At 39.7% G+C, this 22,879-nt stretch overlaps 1 protein-coding gene across 3 annotated transcripts in view; it reads right to left on the bottom strand.

Moving 5' to 3' along the window:
* ppp6r3 (protein phosphatase 6, regulatory subunit 3) overlaps positions 1–22,006 on the bottom strand; it is a 23,820-nt gene extending 1,814 nt beyond the window's left edge. Inside the window, exons 1-24 of one of the 3 annotated variants that reach the window (XM_034534007.1) lie at positions 21,741–22,006; positions 19,154–19,322; positions 18,781–19,014; positions 17,158–17,344; positions 16,821–16,958; positions 15,933–15,998; positions 15,130–15,242; positions 14,707–14,820; positions 13,920–14,046; positions 13,539–13,691; positions 12,447–12,596; positions 12,150–12,214; positions 11,770–11,885; positions 11,459–11,544; positions 11,076–11,162; positions 10,643–10,740; positions 7,198–7,252; positions 6,634–6,764; positions 5,390–5,505; positions 4,883–5,090; positions 4,660–4,757; positions 4,171–4,366; positions 1,325–1,432; positions 365–436 (exon numbers count right to left, since the gene is read on the bottom strand). In XM_034534007.1, coding sequence (XP_034389898.1) covers positions 365–436; positions 1,325–1,432; positions 4,171–4,366; positions 4,660–4,757; positions 4,883–5,090; positions 5,390–5,505; positions 6,634–6,764; positions 7,198–7,252; positions 10,643–10,740; positions 11,076–11,162; positions 11,459–11,544; positions 11,770–11,885; positions 12,150–12,214; positions 12,447–12,596; positions 13,539–13,691; positions 13,920–14,046; positions 14,707–14,820; positions 15,130–15,242; positions 15,933–15,998; positions 16,821–16,958; positions 17,158–17,344; positions 18,781–19,007 — 2,711 coding nt within the window. In that variant the 5' untranslated portion in view covers positions 19,008–19,014; positions 19,154–19,322; positions 21,741–22,006. The remainder of the gene's footprint in view (positions 1–364; positions 437–1,324; positions 1,433–4,170; positions 4,367–4,659; positions 4,758–4,882; positions 5,091–5,389; positions 5,506–6,633; positions 6,765–7,197; positions 7,253–10,642; positions 10,741–11,075; positions 11,163–11,458; positions 11,545–11,769; positions 11,886–12,149; positions 12,215–12,446; positions 12,597–13,538; positions 13,692–13,919; positions 14,047–14,706; positions 14,821–15,129; positions 15,243–15,932; positions 15,999–16,820; positions 16,959–17,157; positions 17,345–18,780; positions 19,015–19,153; positions 19,323–21,740) is intronic. The other 2 variants (XM_034534008.1, XM_034534009.1) reach the window with 2 other exon arrangements.
* Between the last annotated feature and the right edge of the window lie 873 nt (positions 22,007–22,879).

Genomic DNA, 22,879 nt, shown 5'->3' with positions numbered 1-22,879 from the left:
GACACATTGTTCAACAGAATGATGAAGCAGTAGCTGTAAACTATAGAAACCTTTCTGTGCTCAGTTTGCTGTTGTAGTCTGAATAAGAGTAGTTGGATCTGGAGGATGTGCCACAAAACCAAGAAACTCCCATTTTCTCACAGGCAGAGCAGTCCGACTTTACATTACATGTCATTTAGCTGACGCTTTTATCCAAAGCAACTTACAATAAGTGCATTAAACCATGAGTCCAAACTCAGAACAATAATTGAGAAAGTACAATTTTTTCAATAAAGTTAAACTACAAAGTGCTATCAGTAAGAGACATTTAAGTGCTGCTAAAGTGCTACTACGGCGCTACCTTCCCTATTTAAGGTATACTTACTTGGCCTCCTCGACGGGTGACATTTCCTCCAGAGGACCGTTGGGAAGCTCAACATTGGGCTGACACTTCTCACTGTTTAGGAGGGGAGAGGGAACGTTTCAGAGCTAGCTGAGAATCAGATTTACTGTTGTTGGATCTTTTTTTGTGACACTAATGGAACGATAGAAGATTGTGTACAGATGTTGCTGTTCCTAATCTGAATGGGACATTAAGTCAACATGATGTATAAAACAGGAACATATGCCTGGGATTTATAGCATGTGATATGAACGACAGCTGTAAGTGCTGCATGTTGGTGGACAAAGCTTCATGGAGCTTGGACTTTTACTGCATCACAATTGATAAATGTAAATGCAGAATTAACTAAATCTGCATTTATATGTCCACAAGATCTCAAGTACAGAAAAACAGTCAAAAGCTCATTAACTTTATTTGACTCATTAACCTTTCTACCACATTGCACCCATGTGGCTCCTGATTTAACATTTACAGTAAAGTTTCCATGTTGTGATTTAGAGACACGTTGGCTGGATTTTATTAAATATGTTGTTGGCGCCTGCCAGACCTTCTAGGTTCACAAGTGTTGAATTAAAGTGCAAAAAGAGAAGCCTTTTTGGAAAGAGAAAAATATTTTTGTAGTAATGCACCTGCAACAATTTCCAATTGCATTTTAAAATTAATCAATTATAAACTCTATAATTATTCAGAAGCCCATTCCATGCTCCGTACAGAGTACTGAAGGGTTCTGATTCTGCCACATTAAGAGGGTGACGTCATGGAAGGGATGCATTTGACAGCTCGTTGCTCTGAATGAAGTTAGTTTTGAGAAACATAAACTGACTGGGATTTTTCACTGTCTGTAGCAGTCGGGCACAACCAAGGCTTTAAGATATCATGAACTGAACATTTGGGAATGAGGCGCGTCTGTGTGTTTGGAGGTGAGTATGTGTTGCGTCTGACCCTGTTTTGGGACAGCCGGCTGCGGCTGAGCTGGTGACGCCTGTTCTCTCCGAATCCACACACTCTACTACAGAGTATTTCTCTGAAGAGGCACTCTTCTCTTCATCGCTGCAACACATAGGGGACACACACAAATATATGTACATCAATACCATACAATGTGATCGGCACCAACCGCGCGCCCCACAGAAAGAAACACACAGAACACGGTGAGATGTGCACGGTGACGCATGCTGAACGGAGCACACAGTAAGAACAAAGGATGAAGGGTGTTGACATGGAGCAGGATGTAGGAGAAGCATCAAAATGTACAGCAAATGGAGAAAGTCAACTGTTTTGATAGGATGCTCTTAGAGCCAAATAGTAGGCGGGCCTACCAACTCATTTGGACACCGATTAGACCCAAATTGCCAGCCGTCAATCTTTCTTTGTCTCAGAGAACCACCAATAATCTTGATGAGGCCTCAATCAAAGCAAAGATGGTACAGAATGATTCAGCTGTAATACACGAAAAAGAATATGGGCCCAATTAAGACCCTCTGGTTATGGTTACGACGCCATATAATGTATACCAGTATCTTAAAAGTAGTCTTATTGACATACATTAATCTTTAATGTTACTTTATTTACAAACAGAAACACGATCACTCTTAATGAACTTTTACTGCTCGAAAGTAAAGCTTGGTTTTAAGAAATAAACCTTTCAGAGGACATTATTGAAATTATGATTCATTGGTTTTTAAGAGTTGCAATGTTTACCGAATAGCATTTCCTGACAAACCTAGAACATTACTTTTTTGTGATTAAAAGTAATGAGTTGATTATTATTATTATAAATGACAATGGAAAGAAGGAAAATGTGCGTCTTTATTCATATTAACTGTTATGCCAATGTGAGGTCAACAATTTCTATTAGTATTTAAATGAATTTTGTGGTCACAAGTGTGTTCGGTCAGAGCCCGATGACGAGATGTATTCAAGACCCGCCTTTTGAGGACAGTCCTGTCAGTCAGGGTTGACTACTGTATGAATGCAGTATTTACAATCAGCTGTGCTTGTGCCGTCTAGACACCCACCCATGTCCAGACAGGTGAGCGCTTGCACATTATAGAATTTATCAAGTTAAAATTGTTAATGTGACTCTTAACTCACAATCTTAAAATAGAGACAATAACTGAGAACCAATAAAACGTATATAGCCGTTTGTAACAAATAATCAAAATTGAATGCGTGTTTAATCCGGTTGGCCTGTTGAGAATAAAGCCATTAACTAATAAACTCACTTGAACACCTTTGATAGAAACACATGCAGAATGGAGATAATGAAATAAACAAACAAGGAGCTGAAACCAAAGAAGATCAAAATTGGGAAAGAAAAGTTGGTGGTTGACGTGACAACAAGACTACATCACGGCTGCAGGCTGATCTCTGATTGGCTGTACATACCGATAAGATTTCAAAACTCTGAAGAAGACCACACCCAAAACGCACAGCAAGAGAGAGGAGGGGAAGCTCAGGTTGTAAGTGTCGCTCAGGTCATCAGACAGTTGTTATTACTCAGACAGACAGACAATATAATGCAGCATCAACAAGGGGACAGAAGGACAGAGGACAACCAACTATGAACCTGTGGATTTAGGAGAGCCACATACTTCACAATGGGAGCACTGCTGAAACTCCAGTATGAAACAGGACTGTACAAAGTTAGGAGATGAGGAATTAGTGGAGAGTGGGGCTATAGTCAGGGAGCAAGAGCGAGAGAGAATGTGTGGAACAGTAAGAATGAGGTTAGCAGTAGTGTTGTGGCTACAGTACAGTTTATTTGCCGGTGAATAAATCAGACAAGAAGCAAAGGTCCTGCATCTTGCAGGCTACCTGCTGATTAAAGTGGAGAGCTCCCGATGCTAGAAAGCGCTTCAGCCAAGGCTCACTTAAGGTGGGCTGACGTTTAAGGTGGATCAGCTAGGCTCATTTTAGTGACAAAGATAGCTATGGACAACCTAACTGAAACACTCCTCATAATGCACCAGTTCTATGTTGTATTTTAACTTTCATAGCATGAGAGATGCTCTTCAGTTTGTCAGTGTGTTCGTACAGTAACAAAGAAGTGTTTGAAATGTTTCAGATTTTTATAATAAAAAAATTATTTCAACCCAACTTTCCTGTGGACAAAATGCTATCTTAGTCTTTGATTACGACATGCAGTCTGTTTAAAATATAGAAATACAAATGTCTCCTTGAAACTGGCCTTGTCCGTCTGTGCACATTTTGGTGTTTTGACTGCACGATGCACGGCGGGAAGGAGGGGAACAAACCGGCGGTAGGTCCATTCGAATGAGAAAGAACAAAGCAAGCTGGGGGTATTCGGGTGCAAACTGGGCCTTTCGATTTCGTGCTGATAATAAATGTCTCAGAACCATGACCGTTTCTAGTTTTAAGTTACTGCGGTGATTTTGTTCACAAGAGCAAATTAAATACTTGCAAAAAAATGCACAGCATTGGTGGACTGAGGATTCAAACGCAGGTCAACTATGTTAGTAAACACTCAAAATAGTAGATGTGTTTGAATGGCCTGGAGCTCTGGGTGTTAAATATAACAGCGTCTCTCCAGGAACTGTGACGAGTGACGGTGTGAGGGCACCCATGAAAACAGATGGAGAAGACTAATGAGACACATCGTAGCCGTTCTGGGAAAGACCCCATAACGAAGACACTTCCAATGATCGCCTCTTGGCGTTTCTGAACACCAAGGACAATACCGTTTGCATTAAACCGCTACTAATGACAGTCAGTCATTTAGCACAGAGAGCCATGTTGTGTTTTCTGTGTGGATGCGTTTAGCGAACCTCTTGAAGACGGCGGTCTCAGTCTTGGCATCAACAGTGAGGCTGACCGTCTCCTTCATGGAGCCGTTGATGACCGTCTCCGTGATGCTGCGCTGCTCACAGGAAGCCGTTTCCTCCTCCGCTTTAGGTCTCCCACAATCCTTAGCTGAGGTGGAGGAGGGAGAAGCCACACTGGTACCCAACCAGCCATCACAATCTGGAGGGGGGGGGGAGAAGAGACACAATAGCTTTACACTTAAAATACTCATCAGCTACCCGGACAGTAGGGATCATCTCGCCTACTCATGTGACTTTGGGTTATTTAGAGTTTGCTACTGAAAGACCAGCAAAGGGAAACATACACATTAGCTAGTGTCAAATGTCATCAAAATGTGTCCAGGTTTATCTTGATCACAGTGGGACAACAGGACAGAGTTTAGATATCGGTTTGTGTTATCATCATATGGATGTACAGAAGTCTCACTGGACATGTATTGACACACAGCTCACCTTCAGGCTGCATGGGTGCATTGACCCCCAGAGGGTCCATCGTCTCCATGCTCGTTTCCATAGCAACAGGAGAGTTGCACCTCAGAGGATCTTTGGGGCTAAAAAAACAGTTTATATTTACGAAATACTCAGATTTAAAAGACGATGAAAGCCAAATCAATTATTCTTTAGCGGCAGCACCGCAGGCACACACACAGAACCTGAACCTGTTGGGACATCCTACCTGACAGGGGTGAAATTGGAGAAATCAGCCCAGCCGGTTGCAGATTTGGAGGCGGCAGGGGGAGAGGTGGCGCTCCATGATGCATCTGTAGAAGAGGGGGAGGAGGACGGAGCAGTGGGGGCAGCAGGGTTGTTGGGGCTGGATGGCGGAGCTGTGGACGTACCCGTGTCCATGGGGATGTCATCAAAGTTGGCCGTCCACACAGGTCCTAAAAGATTATTATATAAAAAATAAAAAAAATCAGTCAGAAAAAGTACTCCTACTTGCATGGACAGAAAACAGTCATTTCATAAACCACATCAGCACCGTATACAAAAACCTAAACTGAAAAAAAAAAAAAAAAAAATCAGAGTTCTTGCCCTTGATAGAATTAATGGTGAATAATCTTAACTGGGCTAAATCTTATTTGAACATAAACCCCATCCAGTCAAACGTTTTTCTTACTTGGGTTCACTTGATATAGGCATGTCCTTTGGGTTGATATGTAGTAGTCTTGGGTACACCAACCTGTGTCGACTTCCATTCGGTCATCGGTGCTGGGGTTGGAAGCTTCAAACGGATCTCTCTTCCCGTCCTCCTCCTCCGAGTCCGTGCTTTCCTCACTGTCCGTGCTGCCTGAACTCCTGAGACGGGTAGACGGACACACACACAAAGTCATTTCTAAATCGGAATTCATTTTATTACTATTTATTGCACTGGGAAGCGCAAAGAGGTGTAAAGATGCAGAGTCACACAGCTTGGCTGTTAAGGCCGGTGCTAAAAAGTATACAGGGCTGGCAGTTAAGAAAATATTAATGTCATATAGTAAACAGAAAGTCAGAAAATGACTATGATTAGATATTATTACTCAGTTAAATAGTCTACATGGAACTTTCATTTGTATAGATTTGGTAGCCCCAAAGGGGTAATATTTCCTGAGCACCCCCACATTTAAAACTATTATACAAAAATAGCCAATCTTCTTGAGATGGTCTTGTTTACGTATGAAAGTCATAATCAGTTTTACGTTAAGACTCATTCATAACCATTTCAAAGTTCCTTGTAGTAACTAACTTAGACAGGAGTTGTTTAAAACAATATTGAGCGAAGAGGCAATGTTTAGGTCACTATTAGAGTAAAATTTCACTAATGTAATAACCAAACCCTTTTGGTATTTTATTGAAAAGACAAACAATGACAGATAAACCAATCATTTAATTAAAAGTATTCGACATCTCTAGTTCTTCCACTAGAATATTAAACTATATTCTACATACATACATACATACATCTGAACCACACAAATACAGTGTGCTCAACCAACTTGACGATTGCTTTACACCAAAATGACCTTGGAGATTCTTATAGGTTGTGAACAATCCTGTGTGTTTAGTTGCCCTGACGATTTAAAATCGTAGGAAGATGAGTCCGTCAAGGTTTTAAACTCACCATTGAAGTTTATTCGGTATGACATTAAAAAGAGCTTTAAAACTATCGTAGCACCCTCTCCCTGGGGGTCCCGAGGATGTTGTTTGCTGTGCAGATTGTAAAGCCCACTGAGGTAAAGTTGTGATTTTGGGCTATACAAATCAAATTGAAAAGTAAGCCCATTTCTGAATTGTGAGAACTTTTTGGCAGGTCCACACTAAAGGACTGTTAAGACTTGGTTTTGAGATTAAGGTTTGGTTAAGTGCTCGGGCTAGGGAATACATTCTTTTCAATGAGGCTCCTCTCAATATATAGAAAGACAAAGGCCTGTGTGTTTAACTGACCTGGGGCGTCTCTGTGCCTCTGGTGCGAAGGTGACATCCTTTTCATCCCAGATATCCTCCTCGTCTGAACCAGTGTCTTCAAACTGCTGGATTTTCTCCTTACAGCGCGCCTCAAACAAAGCTATATTTGCCTGGGGAAACACACACGGGCAACACACTTAGACAACCTGTTCCTACATCTACAGCACATCCACATGCAAACTAGGGCTGGATCCTACCGAACAAAAGCCACTCAAGATGAGAAGCAGACATTAACATGGCCACCTCCAGTATCCTAGCACAACAGCAGGCCCCAAACAGAAATAACTTAAAGCATATGCATGTCTGCTGTTACATATTTAAAAGGATGGCACAGTATCTGATCAAATTGCTCCAATCTTTTGGTTAAATTGCAGGCTATAGCAACATCATCCAGATGAGTCCTCATCTCACTTTGTGGCATCAACTTCTATATCAACAGTGATTTTAGCAAATGCAAGACATTTTCATTTGTTCTATGATCATTTTACTCTCCCTCATTGACTGATTATTGTAAAATTCAAGATTAATAATCAAAGTACTTACACTTTCATTTGTATTCAGTGAAAAATTGATGTCTGATATTCTATCAAAGGGAATACTGCAATGTTAAAGAGAACAGAGTTTAGTTAAGTTAGGGTCGTTAGGCATCCACAGATATGGCAACACACAGGCTAGCAGACAGCTGGAACACGTCATGTTCAATGCTGAAGATAACTCTAGCTCACCCCATACCAGATTCATGGTAACATAAAGACAATAATGAAAAAACGGGGGTTTTGTGTTGTAAACTTGGGACAGAAAAGCTGAGAATCATACATGGGCCCTGGAAGAAGACGAAAGCCAAAATAGCCCATTTCAACAGTGCTTAAAAGGGTGACACATTTTCCCCAAAACATTATTATGTACCATAACATTTTAAATAGTTTATCATATTATTATTATTTGCCATTTTACCTAAAAACAGATAAGAACATCAGCTTGAGGATGAGCCTACTTTAGCACAGAGACTGGAAGCAGAGGGAAACTGCTATCAGAGTACCATCAACAGTGAAGAACAGCTCCCAACAATAACCGTCATACAAGCATGCACACTAAAGCTGGATATAGATTAGGGAAGCAACTCAAGATTGTTTTCATTATCAGTTAATCTGCTGTATCAAACATACAGCCCAAGGGCCATAACCTGCCCATGAACTAGGAGTGTTTGATGCTACATAAATATAGGTTTAGAATTAGGGTTGCAAAGGAGGGGAAAGTTTCCGATAAATGGAAAGTTTTTTTGCAAGAGCATATAACAGGGAACTTAAATGTAGTTGAGAACAAGACTACGCACGCCGAGCTCAGCTGGACCCTGAATGCAGCTGGTTGGGAACATTGTCTGCCAGAAACATAAACATAAAACGTTCTGTTGTTTTTGAACGTCTTTGTCATCAGTGTTGTCTGAACGTTTCAGCCCTTTGCCTGGCAAGTGTGAGAGCGCCGAGTGGCGTAGAGGCCAAGAGCGGTATTGCAGACAGATAGAGATTTCAATTATAGCTGCAACATATTGAAAAGAATAACTGAACTAGCTCATTTTTTGGAGCTGTGAACTTAGTTCAACATTTTTAATTATGAACTATGAACTGAACTAGTTCATGTAGAAAGTGAACTTTCCCAACACTGTTTGTCATTACCTAGCATATTGATTACTTGGTAAACTCATTTTAATACCAAGTTTATTTATATACAGTAGACTAACTTTTTACAGCAGTGAAGAGGACGTTGATGAGGTCCAGGAAGAAAACATTTAGACCTGAAAGGATTCAGGGAAAAACACCCACAAAAAAAATTGGGTTTGGGGGGTGGTGATCATAGGGAATACACCTTTATTAATTCAACGTTCATGTTTTTCCTGTTAATTCCCGTGGAAAGTTTCCAACTTTGAATATTCCTGGAATTTTGCAACCCTGTTTAGAATACATAGTGTGTTATTGTGATTAGCAAGCCATGGGACCTTTCACACACACACACAACAAAAAACACTCATCCTGGTCAATATTTTGAGACAAAACGTTCCTGTCATGCTGCTGCATTGTGTGTGTGTGTGTGTGTGTGTGTGTGTGTGTGTGTGTGTGTGTGTGTGTGTGTGTGTGTAATGAGCTGACTTTTAGGATGAGGCTTGTCTCAGGGGATCCTCCACTAATGATTCAAAGCCTGATATGTGTACATAAACTCTTTAATCTAGGGCCGCTAGTTGAGACGGCCTCGAGTCGAGCCTCTGTGTCACCAGATACTGGTACAACCTCCTCGACGGGCCTCCTCAGCTGACGAGAGAGGAGACGCGCCACAGGACGCTGGGGGTTTATAACTGAACTATGACCAGGATGCACATTTATATTGCTTCACTGTGTGAACATGCAAAGTCTCACAGGCAAAACCTGAGACGTGACATCATGGGTTAAAGAGCAGTTACTTGTTGGAACCATTTCTTTATGAACATGGTGGGAAGGTTAATTGTTTTACTTTTGACTGAGCTCCGCTTGCAGTTTCCCCATGCTTTTAGTTTTTGTGCTAAGCTAGGCTAATACCACCCAGGGCTGAAAGCAAATATGGAACTTCTCATCGGACTCCTGACGGTGCTTATTAAAAAGCAAACATTTGGATTGAAAAGAAAATGAAATAGAGTTGCTTCAACTTTCCAGTGGGAAACAGGTGAATGAGACTACGATAAAGTAATAAACAGAAGTAATAAAGACAAAGTTAGATTATGAGTAAACTTGAAGTCCCATCTACACAGAGCCAACTATCTCCGGTCCAATCAGTTCATACCAGCCTACAAACACCACCCTATTTCCATTACCAAACATTTTAACTCAAGAAAAAATAAATAAATAGTAATTGTAATCCCCTTTACTCTTCACCTATTCCCACTTTACCTTCCGACTTGTACATATGATGCGTTGTGAACATGAGTTCAGGCCTTGGAGATAGATATATATAGATATCCGGTAAACCAATATAACAGTTCTGTAGATTTCACACCTCAACCTCTCAATAGGAACCATTCATTTCACCATTACATGAAATAGTATCATGTAAAACTGTGATATTACAAGACAGCAAGAAAAATTGCTGTGTGTTCAATCACCCATTTCAACCTTTTATTATTGCCAGTTACTATTTATTAGTCGTAATTATTATTGAGACAGTCTTTTAGTAGGATAAAACCTCCAGACTTCCCATCTTTAGAGATGTATACCTGCATCTTAGTCTATTGGAGTTAATGTGTAATGAGTGAAAAAACAATAAAAAAAAGATCTAAGAATAAATGTCAGGAATTGAGGAATTGACGCCGCTGTGTACTCATTTTGTGAGATATTGTTAAATCTAACATCTGTGTAAAAAGAAAAAGGCTCCACTTCAAACCAAAAACTGTTTAACGTGAAGCAGACACTTGAAATGATTGATCAACTAACAGCCCACAACCATTTCATAAGATTATACCCAAACCAGTTTGCCCTAAGGAATAAAGAAAGGGACAGCACACGACAACACAAAAGCTGGATATTATGGATTCTTCTCTTGAAGCCATGTTTGTATGTATTATGGCAGTCATATCAAAAAGGAAATAAGGCGATTTTGGAGGTAATGGCATTCATTTTAATGCCTTCTGCTTGGGCCATCATTGTCATTTATCTTTTTCTGTAGCAAATTGGGAAAATTAAAAAAAAGGTATCTGGTCTTATTATAACTCTAGATTTATGTAAATTATGCTGCACAACATTCAGATTTTAATGTCAAGAAAGCTTGGAATAGGAATCAAAAAATATTCCACCAATGGGGCAGAGAAAAAAAAAAGCACAATTTGATATGCAAATGAATATGCGATTACTATATTAAATACATGATTCCTCCCCACCAACTTTGTCATGTCGGAAGTGCCCTGTCCCTTCAGTGTTACACAGCAATATTTAGACAGCAGGTCCAATCATGCAGGATGAGTACTCACTCCACAACATCGTCCTGATCAGCAAACTCTTCGTCATTGAAGCCGAACTGCTCAATAAAATTGGACGTCATTTGTTGCATCTGATAATCAGAAAAGGCCTGGCAAAACCCAGGACCAACGATAATGATATAGTCTTGGCTCTACACAAAGCTGGTCATTACTTGCAGTACAGAAAACAGCAAATACAAAAGATTGTGTAACATGTAGGCTAGACAGGTTAATAGCTAAGAAAAGCACAAACATGCATTTACAGTCAAATGCCAAAATGCTTTTACATTAGTTTAAAGTAACTGTGAAATTCCCTAAACATTAGTAGTTAAATTAATGAATTCAAGTTCCTGTAGATTGTTACAGAGCCTGTTTAAGACGGTCACAGACAGACTAATGAATCATTGTAGATCAGCTGGGCCTACTTTGTGTGTGTAGGTCTTACTTGTTGTAGAGAGGAGTCCTGGTGAAAGCCGCTGTCTTTAAAGTCCACCTCATCATCACTGGAAGAATGGATGTGGTGTGTATTCACCTAGAGACAAAAGAAACCTCTCTTGACTACTGAACAGACATTGTGTCATCAAAACATATCACTTTAAATATGTGTTTGTGCTGTGCATTCTAATCTAAACCTTTCAATAAGGACCTGTACTCAGAACACTGAATCGGGGATGAAAGAGTGACCGTTTCATTTCAAATCCAATGTGCTGGACTACAGAGACAACACTAAAAGGGCACTGTCATAATAACAGCACAGTACACCTAACATGTATCGTGAAATAAATATTAAAGCTAGACGCCAGTGTTTATGTCCATGTGTTTGCTCACCAGGTCAACAGTGTTTCTCTTGTTTGTGTCTGACAGCTGCCCAGAAATAAAGGCCTCCCATTTCTCTCGGTCCTCTGCTGGGAGCTCTGTGACACACACACACACACAAAATCCATCTTTATATACTGTACAAAACCTTTAAGGAATGATGCTCTCATGTTCATTTCAGATGCCACTAGTTATGTTGATGAACAAAAATAGGCTTAGGACAGAGCCACTACAACATTACTTGAGTCAATCCTCTCAAACCTAAAGTCAAACAAAAACAAGGACAGTGAGGTATGGGCGCGCAGACAGAAGCAAGTCCTTACCAGAGATGAGCTGTTGTATCTGTGGTCCATTTGGGCCTTTGTCACAGTTATGAACTATAGAGTTGGCTATTCTGGTGAGGTGACCCATATAGCCTCGTCGGCGACCACCTTCTGCCCTAAAAACACACAAACACATCATGAGGACATTCCATTATTAGTTATTACTGACCACCAAACCAAAGCATCACTCTCCTAACTATTCTGAACCATGACCAGCAGTGATACTAAAGGAGCAAAGGACTTATGGTTTTGTTGTTTTTTTGGTTGGAGGATAAATATTTTTGTATGTTTGTAGTCCCGTGGGATTTCCAGCTGTGACTACTACAGCAAATGACGCACGGTTATTGCCAAAGACATTTGGAAAAGAGCAAAATACTCACTGTTCCTTCTCATTGGAGCTCCAGGCCTCTACGATTCTCTGTATAAACTGGCACTTTTGAAACAGCTGGTGGAAGAAAATATGAGGACATTAAATGCAAGCCACACACACACACACAACAATAAATACATTAGCGCGTTTACATTGAATGTATATTTTTTTGTACCTATATGAAAAGACAGCTTTAGTTTACAATAGTCCTTGGAGGTAAGCACTTGTGCAGAACCTCAATTACGTCGCATAAGGAGAGATTTAAGAACCGAGTCGAAGATATTTTCTCTAACTATTCTAATCTTACATGTTTGATGAGGATGCTCTCCCTCGCATTTTCCTGCTCTGTGTCTGGCTGGATGTCAGTGGGGGCGGGGGGCATAGCCAGAATCATGGCTGTACAGATCTCCACTTGAATGTGGAGGAAGTTGTTCCAGATGTATTTGAAATACATATCCTGTGGAGCATAACACAATTGTGACATTATTATTATTGAGTTATGAGATGGTCTTTGTTCTTTCCTTCAGTTAAAGTAACACTTAACAATGTACATTTGTTCCTGATACGTAGTCACAGTTCATAGCCTAGTTAACCAACCACCCAAACTTCATTACCTGAACCACTTCCCAATGTAAACCAAAAGCAATTAAAGCTGAAAATGTCAAGTGAAACTCAGGTACACAAAACTACAATAAGTACAGCAGGTAAAAGTCTAACCAGGAAAGTGATGTGCAAGATCACTTGTGACATAAAGCTCCCTTTTGCTTTTACAGCTAGATCACAGCTACATCTTTACATCACGTTGTGGTAAAGCCGCTTCTCACAGCTGCACATCCCAGTAATGAAGGCAGCCATTTGAACAATATAACAGAGATAATAGTAGAAATGGTGGCCAAGATTACCAGTCATTTTTTAACTGCAGATAACAATCAAAATTAAAATCCAGGGTTGAATCGGTTTAACAACGAAAAGGTGAAAATAAAAAAACGAAGGCCAAACCCAGGGACTAAACAGAAGACCTTTTATGCTACATTTGCTTACTCGTGTTTGTATTTATATAACTAAATTGTTCACCTTAAATGTTGAACTTTATGTGGACATAACTGATGAAAGCGCTCATTCTGTGACCCATAGCGGTGTTGAATTAGAGGAAACGTATTATAGACTATGTACCTGATGAAGATATGTCAAAATGTTGTAGCTGCACTCAAATGTTTTATAAACAAAAAGGGATAAAAGCTCAAATAAAAAAAAGACAAAAACCACCAAATCTCAGATCAAACTAATTTGCCAGTTGGCACACATCAGCCTCAGTTACTTTTTTAGAATGAAGATCTTACTGTAGTTTGTTTGTAATAGGGCGGTAAGAAAAGAAAAACTAAAAACAGATATTACTCACTAGTATGATTCCCAGTGTGTTGAGGTTAATGAGTTCTGTGTTGATGCTGTGAGTGTTGCTCTGCAACAGACTGGCCACCAGTCTGACCACATTGAGCCTTGTATTGCCCACAGGAGGGTCCAGCACTCCCCACGTTGTCTTCATCACATTGGCCTGTTGGTGGAGAATAAACTGATCAATCAATCCACAACTGACTGGGATCCGCCTCTACTGATTACTTGCAGTTTGTGGTAGAAGACTCTTTGTCACATACTCATAGAAGAACATACTAATTCTAACTAAACTGAAAACAGCTGATAACGGATTAAATAGTTCCATGCAGACAGCAACATTTGCAAATTCAGTCTACAAGCTATTCAATTTTTGTTTTGTGGTTTTTACCTTTGGGGGTTCCAGTAGCAGCTGGTGAAAATCTTTGAGTCGGGGTCTCACAGCCTCCAGGATGCTGTGGTTGACTGAGAATGAAGGGTGGGACATCCCAGGGGGGCACTCCATATGACCCTCAAACCTACAAGGTAGAAAGTCAAAACCTGGTGAACTAGCTCACTAAGCACAACGTGGTAGTGCCAAGTCTTTGGGAATGTGCCTAAAGCATATAGCATGGTATGGTAATAGAGAAAGTGGGTTGACGTGAAAAGTAGTTTGTATTCAAACATGTAAACTTTGTTTTTCTTGTTTACTCAACTATTTATTGGTAATATATGAACATATTCCACATTTCAGATGCAATCCCTGAGTACCTCCAAGCAAAGCAGTTTGGATAATCTGGATACACTGGTTAACGAGCCGTTTGATCATGTGACAGTTCTTGTTCCTGTCAGACTAGGGCCGTTGTTCTCAGCTCTCATTGCTTTTTTTATCTGTGAAAATCAAACTATGCAAATACGATATTGTATACAGTGTAATACTGTATTAAACCAAAAAGATCCTTTGACAAGTTAGTCAAATCTGTGACTTCATAACTAAAAAAAACTACACTAAAACATAAACTAAATTAGTAATTCTTACTTTGGTTTTGTATATATATATATATATATATATATATATATATATATATATATATTTTTTTTTAGACTGAACAGTATTTTTTTAGAACACACACACACACACACACACACACACACACACACACACACGCATCAAGAGTGGTAGAGGCCACAGGACGTACGCTGGTCTCCTTGTCTCAAACAATGTGAGGAGGATCTGGATAACACTGACGATTGCAGATTCATTCTTCTCCTTGTCAAAGATATTAAAAAGCAGCTGCTCCACCGTCTCCTGCCTGTAGAGGAGGACAGACATGAAGATGAAGGGAAAGTAGCCTTCAAAGTCACTTGTCAGGTTTGTAGTGCAGAGTCTGTTTTCAATAGCCGACTGGGCAAATATGACAACAGCCATTGTTAGAATAACTGTACGATCACACAGTCCAAAATAAAACTGAACACAAATCTAAACTGGTGAGCATATGAGGGCTAAATCACTGATCTACAAGAAAATCATTACAAAAATTAGAAGCTCATATTTCAAAAAGTGAATAAAGAGAAATATTACACTTCGGAATGAGAGTTCTTGTATGTAAATGCATGCATACTTTTCAAGTGTGGACAGAAGTGGGTCTGGATCTGAGGAGCCCTGGACCTGGAACATCTGGTCTCTACTCAGTCTGATGATCTCACACAGTGACTGGGAGGCATTGGAGTGTCTCTGAGTAAAGAAAGTTGGATAAAATAAATGTCAATAAACCATAAACCTGACAGTACTCGTTTCTCTATAGTACTGCAGGTACATGGGATCAAGACTAACTGTGTCCTGTTGTCCCAGGGACGATACAAAAACATTCCGATAATGCTCCATTGTAAACAACAAATCAGTGTTGAAATCTGCAGAAGGACCGCCAATTAATGTTAGCCGATAGCAGGCGACGTACAGAAGTTACATTATGATGCATTTCAGCTCCATTCAGTAAAATGAGTGTTGGGCAAAGGTACATTCTGACATTATTACGATGTGTTCAAATACAATCTAGTAAAATGTTGGGTTTGCCAAGAAGAATTAGGCAGATTACCAGGGATTATAAATAAATATAACAGTATAAAAAAGTACTGGACCAATGAGATTTGTTTTGTTTTTGACTGTGGCAACAAACTGAATATCAGGAATGTATAATACATTGGACTCTATCTGCAGGGCTCAATAGCTTTATGATTCTTTGTAATGTGGGTGAACTGATCCTGAAATGTAAAAGTGGACATGAAAACAATATCTATAAAGCCAAGATTTCACTTGGGACCAGTAAAATGTCCTAAATGCAAACCAAACCTGGGTCAAGAGCCCACAGGTAACTTAAATATCCTGGTGACCAATGCAAGAAACAGTGAAGTGTGTGAAACTCACATCCTCATCTTGAGAAGGTTGTACCATGTCCACCAGCCTCTGAATGACCTTCTCCTCATTCAGCCACTGAAAGAGAGCAGACAGTCAGGACAGCACACAACCAAGAGAAAAACAACTCTTATGTACAAGTGATACGTTTATCATTGTCCCCTTCATGTAGCTAGAGTGAAGCTTCTGTGCATAGAATAACATTTACAAAACAAAGTTCATTCTGACGTTTCTTTTCTGGTTTATGTGCACTAAAGAAGTAATTCAGTTATAAATCCACATTTTAAGTCTCTAGTAGCTTTAAGCTTAAGCAAGCACCTAACAAGAACACAATTATAAATTAACGAACAAATGCATATTGTAAACTTGCGTGCATGCAAACCGTGTACAATGTTCATTCTACTGTGACGTTAGCCTTGCAAAACCAGCCTAAATAATGCAACCTCAGCTTTTGCAATGAAATTTTATTGTAGACAACATCTACTGACACCTGCTGGAACTAGGTTGGTAGATACAAATTAAAGCACGATGTTGAACCACGTAGTCTCTTTCTACTTTAAAATGCATCTACAAATACTTAATAGGTGGATACTTTAGAAAAACAGTGTCAACATTTTCTGAAAGTTTGAAAATCAGTATCAAAGACCGAGGACATCTCAACAGCTGTTGGACCTGTAAGTAGAAACGCTTCATGTTGATGCATCAGTGAGGAACTGCAGCATGGACTCTTTTGTACAGCGTAATACAAACAACACTTTTCCTCAATACATATTTACTGAATATCACAATGTGCAAAATGTAATTTGTTGGCGTGTTTGTGTGAGTTGCAATGGTCCATTTCCAATTGTGAGAAGTGAACAGATATGGGATATGCGGAGAAAGTGTTGTGTTGCTACCCACGTTGAGAACGTCCTGTCGTAGCTGTTGTGGTTCGATGCAGGTGAGCATTCTGAGCAGCAGGTCCATGATGGCGGATGTCCCGATGTGTTTGATCATCAAGTCTACAAAATCCTCCCGCTTTCGCAGAAACTCCACTATCTAGAAACACAGGCAGTACAGAGGATAAACTGCATTGTTCCCTACAGGTGTACATATCCTGCTAGAACTAAAAAGACTTCAGAGCATGTAACCCGATTACTAATGAATATTACGTTTTGGTATTGTTTCTGGAAAAATCATATCAGCTGACAACTTGGATCCCGCTGTCAGCTAAAACAACTTCTTGTTGCCAACTTACCTGTTCGGGCTTGCGTCCGATCAGAATGGACAGGACCTTGGAAAAGAAGCTGGCCAGGAGCGGGTTGAGAGGCGGCTCGTTCTGCAGGAAGCCATACAGTTTTATCAGCAGGTTTTCATCTTCTCCCAGTCTGTCGTTGATCTGGCCCACATCCGATGTAAGCAGCTCACATGATATGTTGGGATACCTGGAAGAGAACAAAATGTTCCTTAAGATTTTTCCAATTTGACGGTTCCAATACCATGGTGCAATGTTTACACTAGCCAACACCATATACGTAGATTCTTACTCTGACTACTGGAACAAACTGCTGGTAGATGGCAAGAATCGTAAGCAGGACAAGTAAGAGAAACTTTCAAGTTAAGATTTCATTGATGGATATGATGAACTTTGGATGCCCAGTTGTGAACTACCTTGTTCTTCAAACTTTATTCTGAGACAACTGAAGGCTACCAAAAGTTTCAGTTTGGGTAAACAAACTGAAGACAAAAAGTTATATTCATTATTAAGTAGTGCAACGGTCCTATTCCCTCTGTTCTGCAATTCAACCACAGGAAAACAATACATCCCATGTAGTTCAACATACTCTCCTTTATTACCCTTTGTATACTGATTTTGAGGAATTTATTAATTCCTGACTGTCCGCTTAAAGTTTCTTGCCAAATCTAGCATTATCCGGGAATTTTCTATCGTCACCGAGGACGGAGTAAGCCCCAAGCACCGATCTCCTGTTCCTACAATACTATAGAAAAACAAGTACAGTCATGTTTTCAGAACTTTGCAGCAAAGTATCAGTTCTTGTGACATTCACAGTTCTGAGCATTACTCTCAACTACTGGGTTTGCAGTAGCATCAACATTAAAAAAGTCATAGGATTAACAGTTCTTCTCATATTAAGCAACGCTAACAACAAAGTTCACACAGTTTAGCACAAGCTAAGAAGATAAGGAGGCAGGGCCTGAAGTCAACAAGATTCAACTTGCTGTGTGTTCCATCGCAGTTATGTTGAATACTTTAAAACTCTCAGCACATGGTCTATTTTGGAGACGGTTGTTCAGGAGTTTTTAAAACTCCTTTCCCACCTTTCTTTTGGATCCATACAAACAGTCGCACTAAAAAAAGTAAATACAAACAAGAACAGTGACTTGTATTTTTTGTTTCCTGATGTGTTAAAATTGTGTCAAACACATTTTTTATTTTTGTACTGTTATTAGTGTAATTTACGCAAATTACATGCAGTTTTTGTCAACAGAGCTGTGTGAAATGCTTTGTGGTTCACAGATGTGATGGAAGTGCATACAGAAATGTCCGAAAAGGGCCACATTAACTAAGGAATTTTAGTTCTGCGTTTAGTTCCTGTGGCTACTTACTTCCTGGAACTACTCGCTCCAAAAAAAGCCAAAGGCAACAGGAGTTTTTGCAGTGCGGCTAAAATGACCACAATTTAAAGATTTGCACAATTGCAAGATATGCTGTCCTCCTGTTTCAATGGTAAAATAAATGGCTGAAATACAGTAGAAAGACAGACAGGTGTCTACGTAAGTGTGAAGTTGTAAACCTCTCTTAAAAAGGAAACAAAACCAGCCCTTATTTTGATTTATCCATTGCTCCATTTTCTCTTACTTGTATTTAACCTTCTCCTCAACATCAGCACTGGGTTCCTGTGTGATGTAGGTGACCAGGTCCTCCATGCACTGTGGTCTCAGCAGGAAGTCAACCAGTTTGTGGTTCTGGGCCTTGCACTCCTGCAGGACGTCGTCCTCATCCATCACCTCTGTCAGAGTCACATCCTCCTTCTCTAACAGGGTGTCAATGTGGGATGTGGTGTGGAGGTCAAATTTCCAAAACATGTTGGCTCTAAAAAAAAAAATTACATTTTTTATTTGCAAATATCACAAACAACACATTTCATTAAAATAAAAAAAAGGTTATGATCAGAGGTTATGAGAATACAATAATTGATGACAGTTGTCTGACAGCTTTTTCCTCAGCCTACCTGCGAGTATGTTAGAGTCCAAACAGCGGAGCTCAGGTTAAAAAGAGGTGTGTTCTAGTCTTTGGGAGTTGTGGCCCATTCCAGGCGAGCCGGATGGACAGACAGGGAGGCAGACAGCGGCGATGGACAGACTGGCAAACCACACATACAGCAGATTAACAGCACACACCTGTGAGGAAAGAAAAAGACAGGGACACGCTATTAAAGGAATATTTCACTGCTTTTGGATAGTATGGCAATTCTTATTACAAAAAGTCACAAATCATTCACTAGCAGTTAAAAAACAGTTTTCTGGTTCTACTGTTCAACGATGCCGAGTACCGTTAAAACACAAACTATTTATGGCTAATTAGAAGCATGAACATCTTCTCTAAAAAAATTCTAAAACATGTACTCCTTTAATTAAATAAATAAATATATATATATATATATATATATATATATATATATATATATATATATAGATAGATAGATAGATAGATAGATAGATAGATAGATAGATAGATAGATAGATAGATAGATAGATATATATAGATATATATAGAGAGAGAGAGAGAGAGAGAGAGAGAGGGTAAACACAAAATCCAGGCACCAGGTGAAACAAACATATCACAGTCAGCCTTGGATGCTCATGCTATTTTTCCTTTTGTGCGACAGACTTCTCTAATATTATAGAAGAATGACATTGTCTGCATCCTTTCACAAAATATCCAAATGGACTCTCACGAGTTTTGATATGAAATGTTATTATTTATACAATACATTATGCAAACCAATACATAATATTACAGGAAAACAATCATAATAGCAGCAATATGTTCTGGCCTCACGCAGCAACACAAGGCAAGTCACAGTTCAGGTCAGACTAAATTTAACTCTAAACACAGATTCCTTAACTAGAGTGAGGAATTAAATTAATTCGAGTTACCACCGCTAGATATACAAACGAGAAAACACCAGATTTCTTGCCCATGTATGCGGAAACAACTTTCTTTGGGGATGTTTTAAAGCAGTACATGTTCATGAAACAGAATAGGGTTGTAATACAGTGGTAAAAAGAGAGACCATTATACATAGCTTTTATCAAAATTATTGCAATTCTACAACTGAAACAGAAAGGTCTACCAGATGCAGGTAAACATGTTTTATAACCAGCTTATTACAATACATATAATCCTTTTCTCAAGATTTAAAAAGATTTCCCCCAGTAACTTGTTTTCTTGTATGTGACCAGTGAATTGCTGTATACAGGACACACATAAAGGAGGGAAAGTGTGCACTGGTGCATAAACCACATTCCTTCCTATATTGAGGAATATTATTGAGAAAATATTTTTCAATAAAAACACAATATATGCTAGCCACTGTGAACTCAAAACTAATCATAAGACTACAACGCCGTTAGTCATGATCATACTAATCATGTTGGTGTTGTTTGTCGTTGTTCTTTCGATGTGAAATACCTAAGCAACAGCTGTCTACCCTTGGCAAAAGTAATACATTGGTAACTGTAGAAAGTCTCACGATTCTCAATCAAGGAGTAAAATGTATCCCGCTACCATTCGCCCCTGAAAACAACCAAATGACAGTGAGACATAAACCAAAGGCCAAAAGCAATAAAAGCATCTTAGCAACCCCGCGGTACGTCTAGAAGACAGCTATAGCACCGTGTCTTATGGGATGCCAGTCACGAGACCCAAACTAAGTCGATCTATGCAGTAACTCGCTGCTGACCGTTTAGACACATTTGACAGTCACGTTTCCAATCGACGTAATTGCCCAAATGATTAGACATCAGCGTTTCCATTACTAACATTAACAGAGCTGCACTAGCAATACACATATACTTGTCGGGTTTAGTATTCCCAGTGTCGTATTTCGAACCAGTTGGAGACAGTGGTAAACGCAATTGACGACTAAGTAAGTCAGTTAAACTAGTTTCGTGCTATTTAACAAAACGCACGCAAAGTCGGCGTTTCTGAAAAACAAACTGTTAACGTAAGGCTAGTTATACAGAGCACCGTCAGAAAATCATTTAGCTTTAATTCCGGCTAAACATGTTTTAAAACGCGAAGCAGAATCGGATCAGTCAAGCCCATCTTATATAAACGGTACCATCGACTTACGTTATTTACGTTGTGCTGTCGATATACTACGTTTGCAGTAACGTCAGTACATTTACATACAGGGCCCAAAACAGAGTACTGCTAGCGCACCGGCTCAAGCAAACGGGCTAACGTCACTAGCCATCTTTAGCTATTGTTAGCTACGCTGGCCACCTAAACTACCGTTAGGGACCAGCGTTACGTCGACCTGAGCGGCATCACTGAGCTACCGCTTATTGGGTGACAAGTTGGCCAACTAACGTTAAATAACACAACGGCTTCACGGTAGCTACTGACACTGATAGGGACCGGTAACGGTACCTGTCCTAGCTAGAGTTACACCAAGAGCGACTGACAGCATAGCGTTAAGATGGCCATGTATGCGTCTTGCTAACCAGCTAACGTGAGCCGGCTATCTGCAGACCGCTGGCTAGCCGTCTCTTCAGCACCAACCAAGTGTAAAGGCTGGCAAATGTACCTACCGATAGACAACAGTAAACGGCGAGTCTCCAACATGTAGCTTATCTTGCCATTAGCCCCAGGCTTTAACAAGACGAACACGGAAAAAACACGAAATTCCGGAGGAAAATAACGCGTTTTAAACTGATTCTGACAGGCGCGAAAAGGTAGATCATCGGAGGGCACTTTTCAAGATGGCGGTTCCGTCAACTTTAGCGGCCCCTTCCCCCACCACAGCTACAGCGTGTGTCACTCAAACGGTCACGGTAAAACTATTGGTTGAAATCCCATCGCTCAAACCAGGCCTTGAGGTTTTATTGGCTACAGAGCGTGTCACTCCACTGCGTCATTTAATCAAATTATACATATGTTGCGGCCCGGAAAAGCGGAGTTTATACTGTTATGTACTGGATATGTTTAGTAAAACGCGCGTGGACATAGTGGGAAGCAAAGAAAAACAAACAGTTTTCCCTTGAATTATATACTAACATGTGGGTCAAACTTGGTTTATGTATAACATCATAATTAACTCCACTCGCATTGCTTGGCATTAAAAATCGAACATACTCTCAGATTAAGAGCACGCCCTTGTTTCGCCGAGAAACGCCCAATTAACTAAGAGTTCCATGTCTCTCGAGATGTTTTTCACCTTTGGCCTCGCCTCCACAGCACAACATACATATGGGCGGAGTGTAACCATGGACTATGTTACTTGTAACCAAGTAAACACGGCGATACGTACTTCATATCTTGTCCTGATATAATTATAATGTATTCACAGCAGAGTATGGTAGAAACAAATGCAAAAATTCTCTGTCAAATTTAAATTTAACTTAGTTATTTATTATAATTTGTATTTGTATTACATTTATTTAATCATGACAGCTTACAGCAAACTAGAGGTTTGGAAACCAGGTGTAGTGCCTGAAAAGTGAACAACATCCAAACAACTATCACTAAGCTGACTATCAAGATAGTCAGCTTCTAAAACCATGTTTAGATTCCTTTTGACTAGATGCCTTATTTATTATCATTGCACAGCTACCACTAAAATCAAATACAATTTGCTCCAACAATATGCCAATATGTTGTATGTTTTCATTATTGATTAATCTGCCAAATAATTGTCCTGATAAAATGATTAATGATGTATAAATAAATG

Source organism: Cyclopterus lumpus, chromosome 6 (genome assembly GCF_009769545.1).
Source record: "Cyclopterus lumpus isolate fCycLum1 chromosome 6, fCycLum1.pri, whole genome shotgun sequence".
Classification (NCBI taxonomy): Eukaryota; Metazoa; Chordata; class Actinopteri; order Perciformes; family Cyclopteridae; genus Cyclopterus; species Cyclopterus lumpus.
This window is presented reverse-complemented; position numbering and strand designations above follow the sequence as displayed.